The 25,137-nt window shown below is 41.3% G+C and overlaps 1 protein-coding gene across 1 annotated transcript in view; it reads right to left on the reverse strand.

Moving 5' to 3' along the window:
* The window catches only part of LOC306978370 (uncharacterized protein), a gene marked incomplete at its 3' end in the record, with an annotated part of 39,449 nt that extends 14,777 nt beyond the window's left edge, over window positions 1-24,672 (reverse strand). Inside the window, exons 1-9 of the mRNA XM_079576893.1 lie at window positions 24,375-24,672; window positions 23,897-23,947; window positions 23,701-23,819; window positions 23,214-23,606; window positions 22,911-23,133; window positions 22,574-22,785; window positions 22,205-22,352; window positions 22,016-22,125; window positions 21,707-21,793 (exon numbers count right to left, since the gene is read on the reverse strand). Coding sequence (XP_079433019.1) covers window positions 21,707-21,793; window positions 22,016-22,125; window positions 22,205-22,352; window positions 22,574-22,785; window positions 22,911-23,133; window positions 23,214-23,606; window positions 23,701-23,819; window positions 23,897-23,936 — 1,332 coding nt within the window. The 5' untranslated portion in view covers window positions 23,937-23,947; window positions 24,375-24,672. The remainder of the gene's footprint in view (window positions 1-21,706; window positions 21,794-22,015; window positions 22,126-22,204; window positions 22,353-22,573; window positions 22,786-22,910; window positions 23,134-23,213; window positions 23,607-23,700; window positions 23,820-23,896; window positions 23,948-24,374) is intronic.
* Window positions 24,673-25,137: the final 465 nt, after the last annotated feature.

The raw sequence follows: 25,137 nt of genomic DNA on the forward strand, positions 1-25,137 counted from the left end.
TCGATCACAGTCTTGAACAGTGGAATAGTGATAATATTGCAGTATTACTACTACTTTTTATTTAACCTCTTAACCCCCACTTTGGGCTTTACACAAATCTAAAAGCTTCTCGACTGGAGTAAGCTAGGATCGACAAAACTTTCTTGTTATGTTTGTGATGTTTTTATTCTTTTTGGTCACGTTTTCTTGCTTTTCTGTCATGATTTGGTCACATTTGTGTGGCTTGATCACAGTTACATTACACACAAAACACCAAATGGTGCAAAAGGCTATAAAAAAAAAATGAAAACGTGACAAAAATGTGACAAAAAGTGACAAAAATGTGGTAAAAATATGGCAATAAAGTGACCAAAAAGTGATAAAAATATGACAAAAATGTGGCAAAAAAGTGACAAAAATATGACAAAAATGTGGCAAAAATATGACAAAAATGTCGCAAAAAAGTGACAGAAATGTGGTAAAAGTATGACAAAATTTTCGCAAAAAAATGGTAAAAATATGACTAAAAAATCAACGAAAACAGCCATTACACTGGCCTACAGGCACGGCAGTCAAGAAGCTTTTAGGTAAAACTGGAGAAAAATGTATCAAATTAAAGGGATATTCAGGATTTTTGACATAGGGCCTCATTTCTTAGTTATCCAGAGTGTTGTTGATTTCTGGAGATATATATGTATATATTTAATTCATGCAGTCCTTATATTTGAAGAGTTTAGTGGTGCTAGGCTAGTGCTAGGCTAGTGCATGTCTATGGTAACTAGTACCCTTAAAAACCTCTTCAAAATCATGGGCTCGTCCTCCAAACGTTGCCGTATCTGATTTGTAGAAAGCTCCTTTGTGAATTCCACGTGTAGTAATGTGGCCGCAGGTAAACAAACTACTGTAGATCCAGTAACCGAGCAGATCACTCCGCCGCTGCGTAGCTACAACCAGGAAGCTGCTCAAATATGAAGTTCTTATCAATGCAAACATTATTCAGTCAACACAGACATTTATTTGGTTAGTCTGGTGTTATAAGTGATTTGCCTCAGGTGCACTGTGCTTGGGTCAGACTGTTTTTAATGCAGGCTACTAGTTACCATAGACATGCACTAGCCTAGCACTAGCCTAGCGCTACTAAACTCTTCAAACATAAGGACTGCACCAGGAAATGGGGCCCTATGTCAAAAATCCTGATATATCTACTACTACTGTTCCCATTTTCCCATCACAGCACGGTATAAACAGGTTGTGCCCAAACACTAGACTCCTGTTCTGCTCTGACATAACACGTAACACCCCGCAGTACCTGATGTTCCCCGCACAGAACTGTTGTACGACTATACCCTGGCCATTTCCCGGCTAAACTTTGACAGACAGGTCCTAAAGTGCACTCAGCAGTTTCCACCCGCTGCGACAAAGCCCCCAAAGTAACACAATGATGAGTTGTTCTTACCAAAAGTGCTGAATGGAGAGAATGATGAAGTCTTTAAGGGGGAAGTTTTTCGCCGTATTACTCTGTCGGACGGTACACGGCGGCTGCAGTAAATGTAGTGTGGAGACAATTAGCTGATTGATAACAGACTGACAGAGAGATGAGTGAAGGCGATTTGTCACTTATCAGCAGATTATATACAAGCGCTCTCCCATTACCAAGCAATAAGGGCACTATGTAGTTCAGTTTTGAGCAGGAGTTCCATACAGATGGTGTAGGATGATTAATGTCTCTATAAAAGGTAGAAATGTAATACTTAGGGCCTGATTCAAGCATCTGTATGTATGAAAAATAGAGAAAGTGGTGCAAAAAGCAGGTCCAGATGAGATTTTTGCCTCTCATAAACGCCAGTGTTAATTTCGTCGACTAAAATATTTAGTCTTAATTTTAGTCAAAGTGATATTTTTGACGACTAAAATTGGACTAAAACTAAATTATAAGTTTCTCATGAGACTAAAACTATGACTAAAATGTCCAGATATTTTAGTCGACTAAAATAAGACTAATTAAAAATGAAAAGGAGAGACTAAAATCATCCAAACTTCTATTGACAATCTGAAAGAGCCTCATATCATTTAAATTCACTGCCAAAGGATCAGCTCTGAGCTTTGTTCATGTGGAGCAGCTCCATGAAGTAGAGGAACAAGATTAAATATGATTAAAATGAATATTATAAATGCAAAGTCGACTAAATTAGTCTTAAATTTAGTCGACTAAATTGACATGCAATTTTAGTTGACTAAAACTAGACTAAAATTGAAACTTTTTTTTTTTACTAAATCTTTTTACTAAAGTTAAATTACATTTTAGTCAAAAGACTAAAACTAAAATAAAATATGTTGTCAAAATTAACACTGATAAACGCTTAAAGGCCAAACTCATTTGCATATTTGTGCTCATAATAAGATAAAGAGTTTAGTTTGTGCTTCACAGATAGAAGGTCCCGGGTTCGATCCCACCTGGACAGAGACCTTTCTGTGTGGAGTTAGCATGTTCTCCCCGTATCTGTGTAGGTTTTATCCAGGTACTCTGGTTTCCCCTACAACTAAAAACATGTACAATAGGCCGGGATGAATGAGAGTGTGTTTTGCGAGAGCAGGCCACCATTTTTCCATACTGAGATATGGTCTTGCCTATAAGCTTAGACGAGTTGATGCATACCTGTCTGGTTTTCCAATGACATCACGCATAGTTCTGTCGGCCATTTTGAACACCGAAGTACATGCAGTACACAGGTAACAAGGATTTACAAAAGATCTGCTTCACTCCTCAGACTAAAATAATACTAAAAGGAAACAGAAAACCTTTCTCTGTGATTTTTATAGTTTGTCATGTTAACAGTGTCTCAGTCTGAGTCTGTGTTTGAAGCTACTCAAGACGTTAGCATGCTACTGGTTAGCAACTGTCAACCAACTGAAAATGGCAACACATGTGTGGCTCATGTCTATGACACTGTGGAAATACTACAGTAACAGCTCAGCTCTGACCTCTGTCACATGTTGTATCCAAGGCTAGATGTTTGTGGGTCAGGACTTTCTCCGGGAGGGGTGATGAAAGCTAAATGCTAACCGGTAGCATGCTAACATCTTAAACACTGACTCACTGGCTTCTTCACATAAACGTTTGCCTCTGGGGCTGTGTTTTAGCTGTTTTCTTCTTGAGCAATGATTACATAAAAATGCCACTGTCGATCAGTTGTCTTTCATTTTCATCCAGAGTAGAGATATTGTTACATGTTGTAGTACTGCATAATTCTACTTCGGTATTCAAAATGGCCGCGATAACAACAAAAGTCACATGACTGAAAAGCATGTATAGGAACATCTTTTTGGTCTTTTTGCGTGACTGAGGGCACGCACAAATATCAGACAGGTACACATCAACTCGTCTAAGCTCAGGTAAGAACATATCTCAGTATGTAAAAACGTTGGCCTGTTCCTTTAAGAGTAAAACATTATATGAGTTATGTTGCTCGGAGATTTCCAGGAAGTTACTACATCGTGTCGCCATGGCCGCTTTCCCACGCATATTCAGTCACTAATACTGCCATAGTTTGTATATAGATGTACTGCAGAAAGTGACTGAGATGACGCTGTAATCCACATATGGTCATTTCCTCTCTGGGAGAAAGCCAAGGCTAAGGACGGGAGAACCTGAACCTAAAAACAAGGCAAAATTTGAATTTTTACAGATTTTTTTTTTACAATACAAACAAATATGTCGGTAAAGAACTTGCAATATTTATTTCAGTAACCTACGGCAAAAGTTTCAATCTCTTTCCTTCCCCTATTCCCCTCCAGCGTCTCGCCTTAGCTGGATCCGTGCTGTAACAAACCTGAGAAGGAGAATTTTCTATTAAAAGCAATGGCAGCCTATTTCCCTGCATGTTCTCCTAAATTGCCAACTCGTCACACGATATCCTCTCCCTTGTCTCTATACCGGGCCGATGTTTGCTCTTCCTATTGTTTCACCAGTGCAAATAAACGCACTGCGCGACTCCGGCCATTTATCATATTGTTTACCTGTGATTTAAAAACATGCAAATGATAAAACGCGGATGTGGAATTATGACAAAACGCTCGATTTCGGGGGGTTTGGAGGGGCGATTCGGTCCGGGAACAAAACACTCCTGCGCGGGACATTTTTCTTTCTTTGCGGCGGGAAAAATGAAGTGTCACCGTTTAATGATAGATATTTGCATTGAGATACAAATGGCGTCCTTGGCCTGAGCAGACGATATAGATCCCTTTGTAATGAATTCAGATGAAGCGTCGCGTTTGCATCCAGCCCTAATGGATTCGGAGGGGCCCCCATATAGGAGACAGTGACCTGCCGGAGAGAACGGGGCGGCTTTAAGACACACATCTATCATTCTGCACGGCTTATAACAAAGAATATGGATTGGGGGATAAGGGTGCAGGAAAGTGCTTTAAGTGGCTTATTGTGTTCTGTAGAGAAAATGTCATCGGAAAGATCAGCATGTGCACTATTTAGTCGGGATTTGTGGAACTGTTTTGATGACTCTATAGTTCAGGAAACAGATTAGCATTTTGTGTATAAAGAATAAATGTTTCACCTTCAGGTCACCCGAGACTTCTCTTAACGTCTCTAATTAACTGTAATAGGTGTAAGGCTGCACGATTGTGACAAAAAAACGAATTGCAATTTTTGTGACAGATATCGTGACTGTCATTTGCAATTTTAACATTCGATACAGGCGGCATCGCATCATAGAAAGGGGCGGAGCCTCGCGGAGGGGGGAAATTGAATCTTTTGGGAAACACGATTTTTCACTGTTTTTAGCTAACCTGGTTAACACCAGACTGCTGTGTGCGCTCGAATCATTTGGAACTGCACAGCAGCCTGGGGACCATGGCTGAAATTTCCGCATGGATTTGGGAACCAATCACAGAACGAGGAGGAACGGCAAGATGATGACGCACTATTCGATATACGGAAGCTTGTAGTTTATTTACGGATAAAACATAAAACGTTTATTTACGGATCCAACATGACAGCAACAGACGCAACGCTATTTTTCAATCAAGCTTTAGACCTTGTTCTAAATAGTTTAGCTCGAAAGTTTACAGCAGGTACGTCATACGTCATCTCATACGATGATACGATTGGCTGTGGCCTCGTGCAGACGCATGATAGACATTCATAGCGCCCAATAAACCGCTATGGATGATCTTAAACCACACCTCTCCTACGAGGAAATGAATTGGTGGTCCCCAGACTAAATATCACTTGTGATTTTAGTCTGGTGTTAGCCAGGCTAGTTTTTAGCCATTTTCTGGTAGAATATGAACTTATTTAGCTCGGCTACACTTGTTCTCTCTGTTTGACGGTTTTGTATTATGGTTCACTTAAAACGAAAGGAGTTTAACATATTATCTAATGCCGTGCTCCCCGATCATGGGGTTAGGGACGGTGCTGCTGTGGAGAGGGTGACCAGCACTAAGCTCCTGGGTGTGCACATCACAGAGAGGCTCTCCGGGACCATAGACATTACATCACTGGTCAAGAAAAGTAAGTGTCTCTACTACTCTCTCTCTCTCATGTCTCGAGAGAGAGAAAGAGCTACAGCATCCGCTGTGGCGCGGATCAGCCCGCTTGGCAAGGACGCGAAACAAAACAAATGCACATGTTCACCCCCCACTCCCCCACAACCCCTCTCCTGAGCACGGAGTCGATCAGGCTGGAGGATAAAGCGTCTCCACCCTAGAACTTCCCCCTTAAATGCGCTAAGTCTGGAGTGGAAACATCACATGCGCTCGGGCCCATTGTCTCTTCAAGGTAATGCCTTAAAGGAGGAGACTGCGGAATCCACGGGCCAGTTCCAGTCGACTGAGGAACAGTTTCATACACCAGGCTATCAGGAAGCTGAACTCCCTCCCTTCCCTCCCTATGCTCCCACCCCTCACTCCCCACCCCCTGCTCCACAACAAGGAAGAGAGAATGAACCATTTCGAAATTAAAAATCTGTGAAGGGTGATGTAAGCTGTGTTTCACTCACACAGATCTGACATTTATTTTGAAGAAACTAGAAGGTCTTAGGTCTGAGTTTCAAAACAACCCTGTAAAGACATGACTTTAATGACTACTATGTTCTGTCTGCAAATAAGACTGGATTTGTGACTCGGACAACTGCTCTTCTTTACGTCCACTTGGGCTAAATTTATTTGCAACTTCTCCAAACCATCGACTCGTCTCTTCCGCGCTCTTGTCGAGGAAGGGAAAAGCAAAAAAAAAAAGAAAAAAACACGGGGAAAACAAAAAGACATTACATTTTTTTTCTTCTTCTATCATTAAGTGCGAGTCTGGAGATGATGTGCGAGCCCTATGTGGTCCGCCGCAGTATTTATAGCCCTGTCGGAGGCTTGCTGTGCGCGCCTGATAGCAAAGATAATGGCGACGAACGGCTAATGACACCAACAAGACGCGGCTAGACCAAAACAGCGAGGATAAATAAATGTTAGGCATTTCTGCGACGCGCCATCTGCATTTTAACCACTCACGGGTCACTGGAAACGAGCCTGAAAACACGCAAGAGGGAGGGGGGGGGAGGGAGGCGTCCGATGATTTTAATTTTTATCCGCTTTCGAGCCTAAGCTGCTTGAGTAGGTTTGTAGAAATAAGGAGCACGTTTAAGGCCCATTACGCAGGAACAAAGTGTACGGAAATTGTTGTTTGCTTATGAAGATGAGAGTGAGTGTAAATATGAGTAAAACATGCGTATTACGATGGGGATGGAAGACAAGACCCATTTTGAGAGAACAAGGGATTGTACGGACATCCTGGATCAAAAGTGGGTGGCGTCTGTGTCTAGTAATGCAAACAGTATTAGCAAAATGAGGGGTGTAATGTTGCAGGGGGAAAGAAATTGTTGTGTTATCAGTAGAGATAAACGGATCCAGCTGTTTTGCTACCAATGCCGATATCCAATATTTACCGATACCAAGAGACTTCATTAAAAGTGTCTTTCTGTGAGTGAATCATTGAATTGACTCTTTTCCCCATTTCAAGATCAATAAATATTACAGATCAATTATCAATTGATCCGTAATATGGACTTTTCTACACGAAATATCCTTGGTTATAGGATATTTACAAGCTTTTAGGTTACATCAGTATAAAAAATCTCACTTAAAGTGATCTGATGTTGGATCAGTTATTTCTTATAGGGGCAAGTTAGACATTTTATACTCACTACTGCCACCTCAGGTCATTCATGTAACTGCAGGTTCTATATTAAGCTTGTGCATGACGGCACTTCGGACCCGAATTAACACCTTTTTGTGACGAGCACCACCTCATAAAACAATTGACCTTCATTAAGGCACCAGGCTCGAAAGGATTACTAATTTGCAGTAAGAAATGTACCCCACACTTTTGCTTTCCGGGACGTCCTTGCCCGACTCCAGAGCGGTCTGAAGAGTGTCGTCACAGTTATGGCCTGTGTCGCCTGCGTTAGCGCCGAGGTGCTAAAACGCAGCTCTGAGCAGTGATATCAGCGCGAGCCATAAACACTAAAGGCCCAGCGCGGACCGGGGGCTTTGTGAGCGCCCAGGGCCTGAGGTCGAACGGCCGCTTTGGTGTCAACAAATAGTTTGGAGGGAATTTAGAAGAGTCCATTTTTACCCAGAACTCAGAACACAAGAGTCAGCCCCATAGTGGAGCAGGTGAGTGAAAGCTTCTCACACGAAAGTCAAAGATAAATGCACTAAAATGATTTGTCAGACAGTCACAACCTCTTTTTATTAGTCATGGCGCAACATTTAATCCACACGTTTTTCAAAGCGTAAATATCAGTACTAGCATGTTAACAGATAAAAGTATAATAAGCAGCTGATTATTACTTTATAAGCAAATTATTAATGCTTATTAATATCTTATTCAAACCCCCACCTGAACCGAGCGCATTTTCTCCAGTTCGGCTTTACCTAAATCTAAAAGCTTCTTGAGAACTAGGATGAAAACGTGACAAAAAAAGCATGGAAAAAGCCTCAAAAATACGACAAAAAAGTGACAACAATGCAGCAACACCATGAGGAAAAATCCTGCATGGGCTGGCGCTCAGGGACCCATCTCCATGATGTGCAGCCAGGCTGGTGGTCAGAAACACCTGGCTTGAGGATTCACGTATTGTACATGTTTTTAGTGGTAGGGGAAACCTACGCAGACACGGGGATGCAAACTCCACACAGAAGGGCCCTGTCCCTGGTGGGAATCGAACCCGGACCTTCTGTGAAGCACAAGCGCTAACCGCTGTACTACTGTGCCGCCATAATAGGTCTTAGATCAGTTTGTAGATCTTAGCTTTCAAATGAGGCCTATAGGCTGTGAACTCCTGTCAAGATTTGGGTAATGCTGAACTGGAGAACATGTGTTCGGTGAAGGCGGAGGTTAAGAGGTTAATACTTAATGCGCACCCCTTCGTATAAAGCTTTACTTGATGGTTTTATTTAGTTAGTATATCGTCACAAAAATCTTGTCAAGTCTGGAAAGTCATGCATAATTAAAGCAGGACTAAGTAACTTGTTTGCCTTAATAAATCTGTTCCATAGATCCCTCTGGGGGTAATACAAGTTAATGGGATGATTGGGGGGTCTTTCGATCTCCCCCTGGTGTCTCTGGCCAGAAAACCACCGGGTTGGAGTCACCAATACACAATAAAATAGAATCACGAAGAAGAAGCTAACAGGCTAGCGGGCAAAGCTAACTGCGGGATAGCGCCACTTAAATAGTATTTACAGCCAAGTTTGAGTGAAAGAAATGAACTCCATTGTGTAATTGGATGAACAATATCCCTCTGTCCCTTTGTCTTTTCTGTCAGCGTAGTATTTACTCTCACGGACAATTAAGGAGTAAAAAACCATGACATGCTACAACACCTGCAGTGTGTGAGTTACTTAGTTCTGCTTTAAAGGCTAAAAACTAAAAACATTATTTCTGGCACCTCAGCATGATGTTTTAAACTCCTTAAATAAAGAAAGAAAAATCTACTTTTTAGAGCGTTTGACCATGTTACAATGTTGTTCTCTCATCAGAAACATGATGGTTTGATCCACTTGCGCATCTTTGAGTAATCTTTGAATCGTCTCCAGTGGCAATTCCTGGCACCAAAAAGCTCCCCTTGTTTTTTGCTCAATAAAACAGGCCTCTGAATATTACAGTATAAAAAATCCCTCTAAATAACCCTTTAAAAATATTGTTAAGTACAAGACTGTATAGTTTGGAGCCTGTAGGAGCGACGAGAAGGGTTACAGATTAGCCGCTGTTGTCTCCCAGAAAGGACATCACCATATTTGATTTACAGCATCATTACAGTTGTCTTTTGTGCTACACGTGGATACCAAACTTGTCAATATTTGTGAATTAATACACATGTGAAAGACAAGGGAGTGCAGTTATTTCCTTAAAAAGTCTAAAGCAACCAAGTGCCATAAAATAAGCATTGTTAAGAGTGAGTTTGGGTTGAATTCAGCTTTTGCCAAAGACTATTCCCAATTTCCCACCACAATAGGATGCATTCAAAACTTCCCGGTCTCTAAAAGTACTTGGACATCAACTTTACTGCCTCAAAACAACAATACCATTCACGGCGGCGGCTCCGTTTTGAAGTGCCAGGACTCCTCTTACAGCCACATAAACCGCATCCTCCGCTCCCCGCCATAAACACGGCAATGGACCCGGCCCCATTTAGGCCCCAAAATCAAGTCAAATCACCTATTTGTCACTTTACGGACCTCGTTACGCGACCAGGCGCTTGTAAAAGAGCTGTCTGTTTGTTGCGACGGGAGCCAATAGACGTCCCGTAATAGTGCGTATATAACGTGTTAACAAGAGCATTCGAAATGGGCCAGATGTTGAGTCGTGTTCGGCGATTTTCAAACGTGATGAGGATTCGGCGGGCTCACGCTTTGGGATGTGCTGGAGAAGGCTTTGCAGATTGGTCACGCTCTACCTTCATCAATACAATACAAGATCTTGGGGAAAAATGAGCGCAACGTTGGATTTTCTTCGACAGTGCGGAAGCTTACTGAAGCAATGTCACAGAGAATGTGCTGTAATCAAAGCTAAAGGCAATACAACTAAATATTTTTGTATCTGTTCAAACTGGGAGCCGAGTCTTTGGTATCTGTTCATTTCAAAGAGCCGTTCAAAAGACTGGCTCTTTATAATATACAATTTCAATAACGGCAGCCAGATAACTCACAATATCTAAGACGATCGATAAAAGGCACCTTTTTTTAATTTAAATCATCTAAAATTACAAAGGGACTGATAAAAACGTGTCGTCAAGGTTTATTTACAGACCGCATTTTAAAAACAGAGTACTGCCCCAAAGTGCTTCCCATATTCAGTGCAAAGAGACACGTTTTCAGCAACAACAGAGGAAACCAGTCTGATTTCCAGATGCAGAGAGTTTCAGAGTTTGGTGCCAGCAACAACAAAGGCTCGATCTGCACTGGTTTTTCGTTTGGACCGTGGGCAGTCTAAAAGCAACTGGTCAGAAGACCTCAATGCTCTGCCCGGAGTGTGCAAATTCAGCAAGTCTTTTAACACATTGACTGCCAATGACATCTATAGACGTCAATTAGGTTTTTCAATGGGAACAGCTGCAGGAAAGCCTTGAGCATGTCTGGTGTTAAAATCTTAGTTGTGCTGCCTAATGCTGCCACCTAGTGACTCAATAAAAGAACTACAAGTTCTTTTATTGAGCAACTAGGTGGCAGCATTGCTCTTTCGTTTTCTCAGCTTTTTGGTCATAAATCAGCATTTTGGGTGATTTCACCTATTTTCTATGGACGATTACTAAAGAATGGAAAGAGATACAAACAAACGTTTTGTTTTAGATGAAAGAAGAGAGTCTAATCTTTCTTTTGGTGGGTTTCGTGTTGACATAGACCTAGACCTAAATTTTCTGTGGGTCTTGAAAGAACAGTAAAAATCCTGAAAAACCTCTGGCTGTGGGGAGCTCTCTGATTTGAAAATGGCTGGCAGTCAATGAGTTAAATACGACGGTGCCGGATCATGAAGAGATTTAAAAACAAATAGTAAAATTTGAAACTGGATTCTAAAAGTCACAGGAAGCCAGTGGAGAGAGGAAAGCATGGGAGCAATGTGCTCCTGTCGTCTGGTTGTGAAATTAATTTCCTTCGCAGGGTGGATGGGCGCACCCTTCATGATCGGGTGAGGAGCTCTGTTACCCGGGAGAAGCTCGGAGTAGAGTCGCTGCGCCTTCACGTTGCAAAAAGCCAATCAAGTCTCAAACAGTTTTATATCGATCCAATCACAGAATCATATTTCCTTAATGTACTTGAGCAAATGAACATTGTGAAATGAACAAATAAGCATTACTCAAACGTGCATGAATATTGTGTTATGAAGGAACAACATTACAACAAGCTTAAAATCTGAAATAAAGTTGATTCTACAAGATACTCCTCCTTTGTTCATGTGTTCGGTGAGTCTTTCCTCGCCGAAATCGACCAATAGCAATCCATCTTCCCAGTCCAAAAGGCGTGCAACAGATTTGAGCCCGAGGACTCAATCGTACCTAGACATATGCTCCGTTGTTGGGTCTATCCGAACGCTCCGTCCTTGTTGCCGTGATATTTATTGGAAAACATTTGACTTTATGAGCGGCATACTTAACGACGGGCTCAGGGCTGGGCAGATGAGGCAGTAATTCTGTTGGTAAGTACCACAACAACACCAGCTTCAGGGAGCGGCGCGGATCATTTCTCTCCGACAATGAGGCAGTGTGAGAGCGAGGGAGATGTTTTACACAGTGATCGAGGTATTTGCTACAAGAAGATGGCTGCAATTTGGGCGGAACAAGTTTCAAAAACATCTATTGGCAGTTCAGATGTTACAGCCCCGGACTACTGTAGTGGAATAATACTTCTTTCATGCTTCAGTACATTGTAGAAACAGACATGTGTGAAATCAACCATTGGGTGTATCTAATATGTGGACAGATGCACATATTAGCATTTGTAAGTAAATAAGAGACATGTGTCATTGTACAATTGTACAACGTAATTGCATCCAGGTGTTGGGTTAGTCCTGAGCCGCCATTGTGGGCCAACCTGAGGGTCATGTTTTTGGAGGTTTGAGAAACTTGAGAACGCTCCTCTGAAACGGTGCCTCCAGGGTTTGTCCCTGTTTCAGAGCGTGGTGTACTGCCCTGGTCAGCTCCTGCGCAGCTCCCTCCACTCCACAACATTCTATAACCATCTTCTGGACACTTCCTCAATGCATCGGTGAAAACGAACAGGTTCGATTTCAGCAGCGACTGCTCTGAGTCTTTCTCAAGTCTCTGACAGATCTCGGAGACATTGCAGGGACATCACAGAAACGTCTCCCAGGTTAAGGACTACAAACAGTGTTTGTGACGTTGCCATATAGCTGCTTGAGACCACAGAGACCTCTTAGAGACACTCCGCTGGAAGCGAAACTTTTCGTTTTCACTGAGACAACCTGGAGACTCGCCGTATCTCCAGGGGACATTTCGGAGACATCTCAAGGCGGTTTGTGGCCTTTGCTCTGCCTGATCCCGTCAGACCTGGGAAGCTAAGCTCCCATCCAAGTACCTGGTCTGTACTTGGATGGGAGACCGTTTGGGAACACCAGGAAGCCTGGGCGGATTTAGTGAGTGAGTGAGTGATGGTCGGAGGGTCCGATGGCGCAGACTTGTTGCCTCGCTTCCGTCAGTCTACCCCAGGGCAAGTGTGGCTACAATTGTAGCTTACCACCACCAAGTATGGAGTGAATGAATGAATGAATACGGCAATGTAAAGAGTCTTTGAGTGTCCAGAAAAGCGCTATATAAAACCAATGCATTATTATTATTTTTATTATCTCTGTGACCAGCAGCAACTCGAGTCTCCAAATAGTCTCCATTTAGTCTCTAAGCCGGTGAGATAAATATAAAGAGCTACCATCAACAACTATTTTATTTGTTTTCAATAAAAAAAAATGTGAGAAATAGTGTCAGTATTTTAGAAATGTCCTGGCAGAACGTTCCACTTGGCCATTTTATATAATATAAAACGGGGATTCTAGACCCAAATGTGGGTTTGCGGAACCACTTTCAGTGGGTCGCGATTCTCAATATTTTCCATCTGAAACTGCACGGGAACACTAACAGAGTTTGTCATTGGGTTGTTTTGATCATAATTTCAGTCTTGTTCAACAAAAACTTGTGTGGGCTTAATGTTGGGTCCTGAAGCCATGCCACTGATGTTAAACATTGGTATTTGCAGAAAAAATTTCTTTACTTTCGGCTACAATGGTGAGGTTCGGCCCCTGGTGTTTTGGCGAAGATGAAAATCAGCCTCCACGACGCAAACTTGCTTACCCCTGCACTAATACATTAATCTTATGTATGAAAGAGGTGTGGCTCTATATTTAGCAGTAACATATTGTACACCCTGTAATTCCCTGTAATCTTACCTTGAGTGAGTCCAAAATATTCTCATATAAGAAGGCAACACTGTGAAGTCTAAAACATGACCTTACCAAAACTGCCAAATTCCAGCTCATTATGCAGACCTAATGTTCTTCCATTGCCCACGTCTTGGCACCAGTCCCTCTCTCTCCACTTTACTTGCTTTGCACATATCTAATTGACCCTCTCCTCTCCATCAGCCTCTCCTTCCTGCTCTCTCTCCGGATCCTTATGTAGATAAATGCCTCGGGGGCCCGCTACACTGTCCTCTCCCCCGATAATTCATCACGCAGAGACACTCTCCGACAACTTGATTAATATTTCCCTCCGCGTCTCCCCGAACTTTCGGAAGAGGAAGCCGATAAAACGGCCCGGGCGGTTTGGTTAGCGAGTCCAGGAGGCTGTCAATGTTTTTTGAAAAGTGGCTTTAAGGTGACAGGGGAAACAAATGAGGGCAATCTCCGGGCCGATGTCCGCGCTGATGTGTCAATAAAGGCCCAGCGGGGGCAGGAGCGGCCTCATGGATTTTCCCCCCTTCGAGCTGAAGACAATCAGTGCAGCTAAGTTGGCAGAGAGAGTGAATCAACAAGACAGGGCTGAAGCGAGTGGGGAGGTAAAGGAAAAGGAAATCAGTTAAAGTGGCAGAGGAGTAAACGCTCGGGCCTCACAGCAAGGAGATCCGGAGTTTGATTTGTGGATCGTCTCCTTGGTCTCTTCCAAATTGAAGCATTCACAGCATCGCTCCCTTCAAAGATCCTTTCATTGAGAAATTGACCTATAATGTTCCTTTTCTTCCGGACAATTGGTTCATAACTTTCTAGATCATGTCATAATTTCAGGTGGAGCTGAGGCCAATTCAAGTCAATGGGAGAGATGCAGTTTTGGAAGCAAATTTCCAAACAGAAAACATCCAAATATTTTCCCTGATCATTATTTCCCGGTTTCTGGAGTCAAGAGGAGATTGAGGATTGTTTCACCCATGAAAGAACTAAAAGTAGTGAATATTTTAAATGGAGAAAAGCATCGCAATGTGGATGTATTTAAAACTCACCGATCGTTTGTTGCCTGATGGTTTTTCGATGGAAACCCTTGAATAAACAATACCAAGAGGTTCTAGGTGAGCTCCCATCAGCTGTTTGACTCGATTCTACCAGAGTCTGACTCTGCTCCAAAGGCGACATGTCTTTCCTAACATTAATGGTGTTTTAGCAGTTGCAGCATTAGCGATTAACCTATTTATTTATTATGGGATCATGGCTGTTCTACAGAGGTGATATGGCCTTACAGCAGGGATAGGCAAGTCTGTGTCGTGGAGGGACGATTTTCTTCATCGCCAAATCACAAAGGGCCGAACCTCAACACTCAAGCCCAAAGTAAAGAACCGTTTTCTGCAAATGCCAGCGTTGTGCTTTATGTGGCCACAGCGCCTTTGCTCTGCCCCCTCCCGTCAGACCTTGGAAGCAAAGCAGGGAACGGCCTGGCAGGACTTGGATGGGAGACCGTTTGGGAACACCAGGAAGCCTGACGAATGTAGTGAGTGAGTGGTGGTGGTCGGAGGGGCCGATGGCGCAGACTGGTTGCCTCGCTTCCATCAGTCTACCTTTGGGCAGCTGTGGCTACAATAGTAGCTTACCACCATCGAGTATGGAGTGAACGAATAGTGCAATGTAAAGCGTCTTTGAGCGTCCAGAAAAGCGCTATATAAAACCAATGCATGATTATATGACGTAATGGGATGTTCTGCCAGGATTATTCTTTTTAAAGACAGCATTTCCCACATTATTACTGTCGGTGGGATTAAGTTGATCCACCCATTACATTTTTGTTTATATGCAAGATTATACATTTGATCGCAACACAATTGCATTATCTGCAGATACTATATATATATATTATCATTTTGGGTTTTTTTTGCATAAAATTGCTAATGGGAAACACTAAGATGTAAAAAGTTACACTTAATGATATTTAGTGTCAATTGTACCTTTAAAGCAGTACTAAGTAACTCATGCCCCGAGTGCAGGTGTCGTAGCAAGAAATTTTTTTTTACTCAATAATTCTCTGAGAGTAAATACTACGCTGACAGAAAAGACAAAGTGACAGAGGGATATTGTACATCCAATTACACAATGAATATCATTTTTTTCACTAAAACTTGGCTGGAAATACTGTTAAAGTGGCGCTAGCCCGCAGATAGCTTTTCGATTCCATTAGTGTGTATTGGTGACTCGTACCCGGTGGCAGCGAAGTTGCAATTGTGTTTTTTTTGGCCAGAGACACCAGGGGGAGATGAAAGACCCTCCAAACATCCCATTAACACTTACCCCCAGAGGGACTACGGAAAGGATTTATTCAGGTAAACAAGTTACTTAGTTCTGCTTTAAATCTGGTGGTTCAACTTCCCCCGCTCCGAGGGTAAAATGAAGATACACAAGATACAAGAAATGAGGAATTACGGTAAATTTTCAACCGATACCATTTTGTTTTGAATGTAACATGATTGGGCCCTTGCTCAGGTGTTCTTCCTGACAGATAAGAGGAATCAGATAAGAAGCCTTTGCATTTGAATCATGTTTGACTTTGAGGTGGAGACAGAAAGCAGCAGATGTGTTTGATCCTTAAATCTAAGAGGGTCAACAGCTGTTTTTGTTTGTGCGGATCGAGTTAAAACTGATCTAGATCTAGGTGTGAACATGTGGAAGCGTGGTAACAAACGGTAATACAAAGTAAATGTCATTTTAGATATTGGATTAAAGTCATCTCAAGATCACTTTTTGTATTTCTGTCGTTTTAAATCCGACATAAATGTTTTTACCTTGACATGTTTGTCATACAGGGAAAGGTAGCATCCGACGGACTTAAAGAGGACATGCAAACTCCACACAAAAAGGTGCGGGGCCTTTCAGTGAGGAAAGAAAGCTAACTGCCTCCCATGAGAATTACCAGATCATTTTAAGATGTATATAACATTGTCAGTAGATTGTACTTTTAGCCCATTAACTGTCCACCATTCTGTGCCTGTTTTTTGTTTCATCTGTATAATGCATTTTCAAACCAACAAAGTGTAGGACAGTGATAAAGACGTGTTTGACATTATTATCAAATAGTCAAACACTCAAAGATGCGCGAGTGGGCCAAAATATGTATGTTTTTAATGGTTGGACAACACTGTAGCATGTTAATGGTTTTGTGTGATACCCCTCCCCTTAGTAATGGGTGTTTTAAAGGGTCTAGATGCGAGTTAGCCATTTTATACTCACTACTGCCACCTCAGGTCATACATGTAACTGCACCGTCTATATTAAGCTCGTGCATGACGGCACTTCGGACCCGAATTAACACCTTTTTGAGTGACAGTGCAGGATTTTAGAGGCAGTTGTTACACATTAGGACTCGTTGGAACATGTAGGGGGAGGAAAATACTTAATTTTGACATTTTTAAACTCTGTATAGTCCCTTTAAAGGAATAGGCCACCGTTTTTACATACTAAGATATGTTCTTACCTCACTTTAGTCGTGTTAATATATCCCCGTCTGGTCTTTGTCCGTGCGCTCTGTCACGCAAACAGAGCACATACGCAGCCTCTCCCACATGTCACATAGCTCCAAAAAAGCTCACGATAGAAGTTACCAAGCTCTTCCACGTGTTCCCTATTTAAATAAAGTTACGTGAAGTGTTTTCATGCGAAGTATATTTAGAAAGAAATGTAACGTGTCGATTTTATAAGCAAATAAAAAGGGGGACTATATTGTGAGGCGTAATGATACGAGGAGTAAAACGTCCGCGCAGTAACTCCTAAAGGTTATTGACGGAAGTGAACGGGGGAAGTCTTTAGGAGTTACTGCGCGGACGTTTTACTCCTCGTATCATTACGCCTCACAATATAGTCCCCCTTTTTATTTGCTTATAAAATCGACACGTTACATTTCTGTGTAAATATACTTCGCATGAAAACACTTCACGTAACTTTACTTAAATAGGGAACACGTGGAAGAGCTTGGTAGCTTCTATCGTGAGCTTTTTTGGAGCTATGTGACATGTGGGAGAGGCTGCGTATGTGCTCCGTTTGCCTGGCAGAGCGCACGGACAAAGACCAGACGGGGATCTATTAACTCGACTAAAGTGAGGTAAGAGCATATCACAGTATGTAAAAACGGTGGCCTATTCCTTTAAGGCGAGACACATCAGGTGAAAGTATTGATTTTTCACGCATTGGTTGATGTGGAGATTTTTAGTTTTCATGTTGACTTTCCTATGTGCTTATTTCTAGACGAAAACTTGCATGACTTACAATTGTCTCATATGTCAGTAATGTTCAGCTTCAAATTGATATCTCTAAATATTTTTTCCCCCCATTCACCTGCAAGATTCTATCAAAAGCATCATTGTGAATCCATCTCAAGGTGTCCAAACCCAGGGCCTTTTATAACCTCCGCCAGCGCCAGATGTCAATAATTATTGGTCTATCTGCATATAACGAATAGCGTCTCCATGATGCCCCTCATAATGACCTGAGGGCTCCGGAGGGCCCTCTAAACCGGGGCCCGCGCCGATCGATCCCGAGATGGAGGCTGTTTAGGACGTTAACAGTCTAATTCGCTTTAATGATCCGTCGTCAAGGGCAGGCAATATACACTTAAAAAGGCATTTCCCGCCCGATCCCGGCCTCCAGAAGCTTCCCGCATATAAAAGTAGGCCAATGTGAGAAAATTCACGATGATCCCAGCCATTAGTTTGTCTTTATTTGCTTCCTATCCTGGTAATTATCATGGATTAATGATTTGCCGCGGTGTGGTGCGGAATAACATTAGCGACGTTAGCCATTCCCGCGATCACCTGTCCGGCCTAATAACGGCGATAAAAAAAAAAAAAAAAAGGCTTCAGGTTGTGCTAGATGTGGCTCTAAAAGAGGACGATGAGAGAAAGGACTCTTTCTAAGGACGTTGCATTATATAATTAATTAGCCGTGAAGAACTTAATGCAAGAGAGGATGATTATAATAGGCTTCATGTTTATGAGGCCGAGATGTGCCAAAGCATTAGTAGATCGGACCTATCGGAAAAGAAATTGATGGTATTTAGACCGAGTCATGCAAGGGGGCGTGGCCTAGCCGAGGGGGAAGAAAACCTCTCATGAGAATCACAATTTTTCACTCTTTTTAGCCGTTTTCTGGCGGACTGTAAACATATTTATCCCACACCAATAAAGTCAAGTCTAAATCGGGTCCAGGTAAATGTTTTTTCACAGCAAATTGTTCAGTAAAAGCAGAAATCGGCACTTGCTGCTAACATTAGCATATGTAGCGTGAAGCTAACGTAGTTTCTTGGTTAGCATTGTTTAATTTTTTTATTTGAAAAGGAGGGACAATGCATATTAATGAACATTTTTTACAAATGTAAATATGCCAGATTATAACCGTAGGCTAATTTCCATCTGCAGACCCCCTGGCAGGTTGGTGTTACACACGAGTCAGTAAAAACATACAGAGACACGACATACAGATTATGTACAGAGAGACAGGGATGAGAACAGGGATCACATCATGTTAAAACAAACGATAACAACAAGAGTGGACAACAGAGGAGAATATAGAAAAGAGTAATGGAAATGCATCGACTGTATTGCACAAACCCTAATATTGCACATGCCCTGACAGACCTGATATTGCACTGACCCATATTGCACCATTCTGTATTGCGCTGACCCATATTGCACCATTCTTTATTGCCCTGACCCGCATTACACTGACCCCTATTGCCCAACCCATGTTATGCTGACTCTTATTGCACAACCCGTATTACACTGATAATTGTAGGCCTTTTTGTAATGCACTAACTACCATGATTAACTAAACATGATCACACGTTTGTCTGTTTTTTAAGCATTTATGGGCTGTTGAACCACTTTGCTCTCCGTGTCTTTGTATCTTTATTAAATGCCCTAGATGCAAGTTGGTCATTTTATACTCACTACTGCCACCTCAGGTCATACGTGTAACTGCACCTTCTATATTAAGCAGTTATGGTGAATATGGGACATTATTGAAACATGTAGGGAGAGGAAAATACTTAATCTTAACATTTTAAAACTCCGTATAGTCCCTTTAAGTAGACAAATATAATATATGAATCATCATGTTCTTTGTCTGAGCCTTGTAATAGTATGTTTGTGAAGGCTCTCATTCATCCAGGGAGTATCCATTGTAGAAAAAGGTTAAATCATTGACTGGACTGGGTTTGGTAAAGTAGAGGATGTTTCGCTTCTAGTCACAGAAGCTTCTTCATAGCTCTTCAGGTCATAGAAGACACTCTTACCCAAACTGGAGGGGACTAAAAGTTCAAGTTGTTTACAGTATGACTCAGCTAGCTGTTCTTTGTTCTGCTGCTGACTCAACTAGCCTTAAAGGAACAGGCCACCGTTTTTCCAGACTGTGATATGTTCTTACCTGAGCTGAACAAGTTAATATATACCTGTCTGGTCTTTTTGTGTGCCCGTGGAAGAGCAGGGTCGCTTCCAACTTCATCCCGGTTTGGAGCTATAGGAATACATTGGTAGAGCACTGCAAAATCCCACTTCCTTAATACTAGATAAATACACTTGTTTTTAGTGAAAATTTACTAGAAACAAGTGAAATTATCTGCCAGTGCAGTAAGTGAATTTTTCTTACTAAGATTTCTTGAAATAAGAATAATATCTAGATCTAAATAAAGCTAAAAATAAGTATTTTACACTTATTCTAAGCAACAAATGAAGACAATTAAATCTTAAAATAAGCCCTAAACACTTATTCTAGGCAACAAATGAAGACAATTAAATCTTAAAATAAGCCTTAAACACTTATTCTAGGCAACAAATCAGGACAATTGAATCTTAAAATAAGCTTAAAACACTTATTATAAGGAACAAATCAAGGCAAATAATCTAAAAAGTAGTACATTTAATCATTTTAAAGATTTATTTATTCCTTAAATTTAGCTAATTAATCCTAAAACTAGTACTTTAAGATTATATTTCTTGTACAGGGCAAATGAAAATAGACTGAAGCAGAGCATAATCTTTCTCAATGTTTATTTGTACACTTGAATGGTACAATCAACAATCAAAGATTGCAACATCTTTAATCCTCGTGTCTGACAAACTGAACCTTGAGTGTTATAGACACAATGAATGTAACTAATCTCAATGTTTTTTGAAACCTGAAATAAAATGGGCTGACTGGTATTAAAAAAAAAAACGGATCTCTGGTCATATGTGCAACTCTCTTTAAAACAACAGTGCCACCAGTTAAAGGAATAGGCCACCGTTTTTACATACCGAGATATGTTCTTACCTTAGCTTTGACGAGTTCTTTAGGACCTGTCTGATCTTCACCCGTGCCTTCAGTCACGTAAACACAGCGCAGACGGCGTTAGCATTTAGCCTCTCCCTCTCTCCTCTATAGCTCCAAAACAGGTCAAGATAGAAGCTACCAAGCTCTTCCACGTTTTCCCTATATAAATATGGTTACGTGAGGTGTTCCACTACAAAGTATAATTACACAAAATTAAACAATGTGGATTTTATAAGCGGATAAAAGGGGAACTATATTGTAAGGCGTAATAATACCAGGAGTAGTTCGAAATCCACGCAGTAATCTTCACTTTACTTTACTGCGCAGTAATCTTCACTTTACTGCGCGGATTTCAAACTACTCCTGGTATTACTACCACTACATTATAGTCCCCCCTTTTATCCGCTTAGAAAATCCACATTGTTTAATTTTGTGTAATTATACTTTGTAGTGGAACACTTCACGTAACCATATTTAAATATGAAAACGTGGAAGAGCTTGGTAGCTTCTATCTTGACCTGTTTTGGAGCTATAGAGGAGAGAGGGAGAGGCTAAATGCTAACGCCGTCTGCGCTGTGTTTACGTGACTGAAGGCACGGGTGAAGATCAGACAGGTCCTAAAGAACTCGTCAAAGCTAAGGTAAGAACATATGTCAGTATGTAAAAACGGTGGCCTATTCCTTTAAGTGCCCCCCCAATAATCTAATCTGAAATCTACTTTCCAATAAATGCATGGAATTCTGCCAGGGCTTTTCTGTAAGATGATGTAGTGTCACGCTCATGAATGGCATCCTGGAGAACTTCTGTCTGAATGACAGACAGCAGGGTTGCCACGCATTTGGGATAAGTCAGATGGAGCGCGTAGAAGTATGCCATCACATAAATCATAGCCTCACCAAGTTTTTCTTTGTCAAATGTTGTAATTGGCAGATTACCAACTGCAATGACACACTTGCTGCCATCGAACACCACTACAGGACATGGCAAGCTTCGTTTCTGGAGGATAGCATCTGGATCTTCTGTAGGCTGCAAGACACAAATAATATGGCACACATTTAGACATGTTACGCTTCTTGCTGGTATTTGGTTATAACCTCAAAATCATTATCTTGTTCTGTGTTTATTTTTAAAATCAGAGAGCAAGGTTGTAACATGCTATATAAAAACTTGTTTTTGCATAGCCCCTCCCTAATTTTGTTGTAGTGAGTCTGTAGTCCATCTTTATAACGCAAATTATGCAAAACTTACCTTCAGGACATGTAGAAACGCTTGACATGGAGTCCCCATCTTTTTTGGTGGATGGGCAGGTGAGGGAAAGAGTGTTGGAAGAGCCTTCATCAATGCAAGGTGGGCTTCAGCTGGACATAGCAAAAACAAACCGTCATAAACCTACATTTCAAAGGATGAAGTACTTGGTATTCAAATTTTAATACTTACTTTTGTCCATGGTCATCGGCGGCTTCATTGCCTTCTTTGACACGCCATAGAATTCTACCCTGGAGCAGAATTCCTCCCATCTTAGTTTTATCTGACTTATGAACTTGTTGTTTTCTGGCTCCAAAATTCTGCGTAGCTCACCCAACGCCTAAACACAGGAGGTTTTAAAAAATATATCATAATAATAATAACTTAAAATACCACACGCAACACATTTGAAATGTAACCTCTAAACCCCCATTTTAATGGAGCACATTTTCTCCAGTTTAGCTTTACCCAAATCTAAAGACTTAGCCTAGAGGCCAGTGTAACGCCTCATTTGAAAGCTAAGAACTACACCACTATATTTGAACTCCCCCAATAACTTACATGATGCAATTCTTTGAAGCAAGGATATGCATCCAAGATGAGTGAAGCTCTGTTCTCCTCCTTCATGGAGTCAGAGTCAATGAAGGCTCTTCTGGCTTCAAACTCCAGGTCTAAAAGCTGGGACACATCATCTTGGTTCGGTTTTGGCTTCTTGCACATGTCTTGTAGAGTTTTGTAATGTCTTGCTTGTATTAGCAGACTATCCTTGTCAGCTAAGATGGAGAGAAGTACAAAAGCACTTCAGTTTTAATAGTTACAGAAATAGACTTATCCACAAACCATAGCCGTAAACAACTGTGTTGACAACCATTTTACAAAATTACATGTATGCACTTACATGAAGTGGAGGCATCATCCGAATTGCTGGCGGGTGATAACAGCAGAGTAGATGCACCACTGGAAGAACTGCAATCAGCATCTTCATCATCAGCTTCTTTATCACTTGGAGAGAGGTCAGTGAGCCTTCTCTTTGGCCGTCCCCTGTCAGGTGTTGGTCCTTGCTTTTTTAATGGAGTTTTTATATTTTGCAGCCTTTTTTGCAGCTTGGCATTAATGCTCTCCTGGTGACAAATACATATATTTCATGCTTACTGAACAAAACAAAATGATCTATGGAGGACACACGAATAAAAGAACTTACATGTTTCACGCTAGTATCCTGATCCTGCAGCATAGGATAATATTCCACAATTCTTTTTGCCATTGCAGTGATTTCGGTCTTTGAGGGGTATCGCTCCATTTGGCCTTTGCTTGCTCTCAGAAGGGACACCATACTTGTGATTGTATTTCTCACCAGCCTGCATCTCAGTTCTTTTGACATGACACATTCATGTTCCCTGCCAGCAAGGGCCAATTCAGAGTAGGTCTTTCGGCATTGCTCCAACTCACTGTCTGTGTAGACAACATATTCCGGAGGATTGGGTAGCTGCAAGGTTTTCAGCGGGCTTTTATACGCATCAGCAGTTCGAGGGCTGGCTGTTGCAACTACTCTGGGTGAAGTTGTTGCAGGTTTCTGTGGTACGGGATGGTCTTCCTGGTTTAGAACGAGAAAAGAATAATGTCAAGTACTGCAAAAATAAAAGCACACCTTCTAGAGATTAATTTAACTACATATTTGTATACAATACCTCAGGATGAATTATTGACCACACATGTTTTCTTCTGATAAAGTGCTCAGGCCCGGGAAACAGGTCCCTCAGATCATCACGGTTCAATGTTAAAAGCATTTGCTCGTCAATGCTTGCAGCTAATAAAGACAAAGGCCAGTTGAATTAAACAAGTGGCGATACAATATATATACACACATATATTATATAATCTAACCTTTAAGGATGGATACGGTTACTTCATCCAGTTTCTCCATTGCTCAGTTACCTACAAAACAAAATATGCTTACAAAATATATAAACAACTGACCTGATTCCTGAAAAAAACTGTTTAGCCAACTTTAATCACTCAAATTAATCAATATCAAAATATAAATTTAAACCCAGAACTTGTGAGGGAATTCAAGTAGCCAGGAAATTGGTCAAAGACAAGTTAATACAAGACTTGCAAAGGCTAACTTTTCCCTCATCAATATCATAGCTAGAAATCCTACCAATATTAACGTTATAGCTAATTTACTAAATGTTCTCTGAACCATGTGCGACGGCTGCTAAGCTAACGCTAGCATCTGTTAGCATGCTCCATTAGCCGCCCCCCCGCCCAAATTAAATTACATTCATTGTTCTCTCCGCTTGAATTTAAAACAAAGATTAGGCTACACACGCTTATGTATCAAATTTTCCAAATTGCTTACCTCTCTTTCTTGCTGAAGTGTTCTCGTACAGTTTTTCTTTCGACAGTGCCCAAGATCGCCTGTGACTGTGACACAGCAAATTCAAATGGAGTAGGGTAACAACACGGAAGACGAAGGGGGTGCACATCTGAATTTTTCCGCCTACATCCAATCGATTAATGTTTGCGTTCATAAAACAGTCAGTATAATATGTAAATCTCCTTTGAATTGATTTAAAATAACTTGCCAGCCAAATCTGAGTTTAATTGTGTCTTATTCAATTACGCACACCCTTTAGGGTAAACATGGTTGATTCCGGATGATACCACTGGGAGGCTCCTACATACAACATATATTTTTTATTGATTAAATTCTATTGCTTGGTTACCTCTAACTGGGTATATAGCCAAATTATTCATTGAGTTATGTGTATTATTTTATTTTCCTTTATTTGTGACCATTTTATTTTGTTACAGTTTGGAATAAACCCCCATCAAGTTGGTATTTGCCAAACTAGCGCGGTAACAGTTCCACTGTAGGCTCGAAGACACTGGAGTTGCTTTTGGACTTGACTATCAAAAAAATACATTTTCTGCGCGACTTTCTTGCAATACAATGGCCTGCTGGAGGTGCGTTATTTGCTTCGTCTTTGTTGCATTAACGCTGAAGTCTCTTTTAAGTCATATCAATACTGCACACAGTCGCAGTCCGGATTTCCGTGTTATTTGTGGAGTAGATGGATGCGCCGAGGAATACCGCGTTTTCAACTCTTTTTACTACCATC

The sequence above is a fragment of the Gobius niger genome (genome assembly GCF_951799975.1).
Source record: "Gobius niger genome assembly, chromosome: 19".
Classification (NCBI taxonomy): Eukaryota; Metazoa; Chordata; class Actinopteri; order Gobiiformes; family Gobiidae; genus Gobius; species Gobius niger.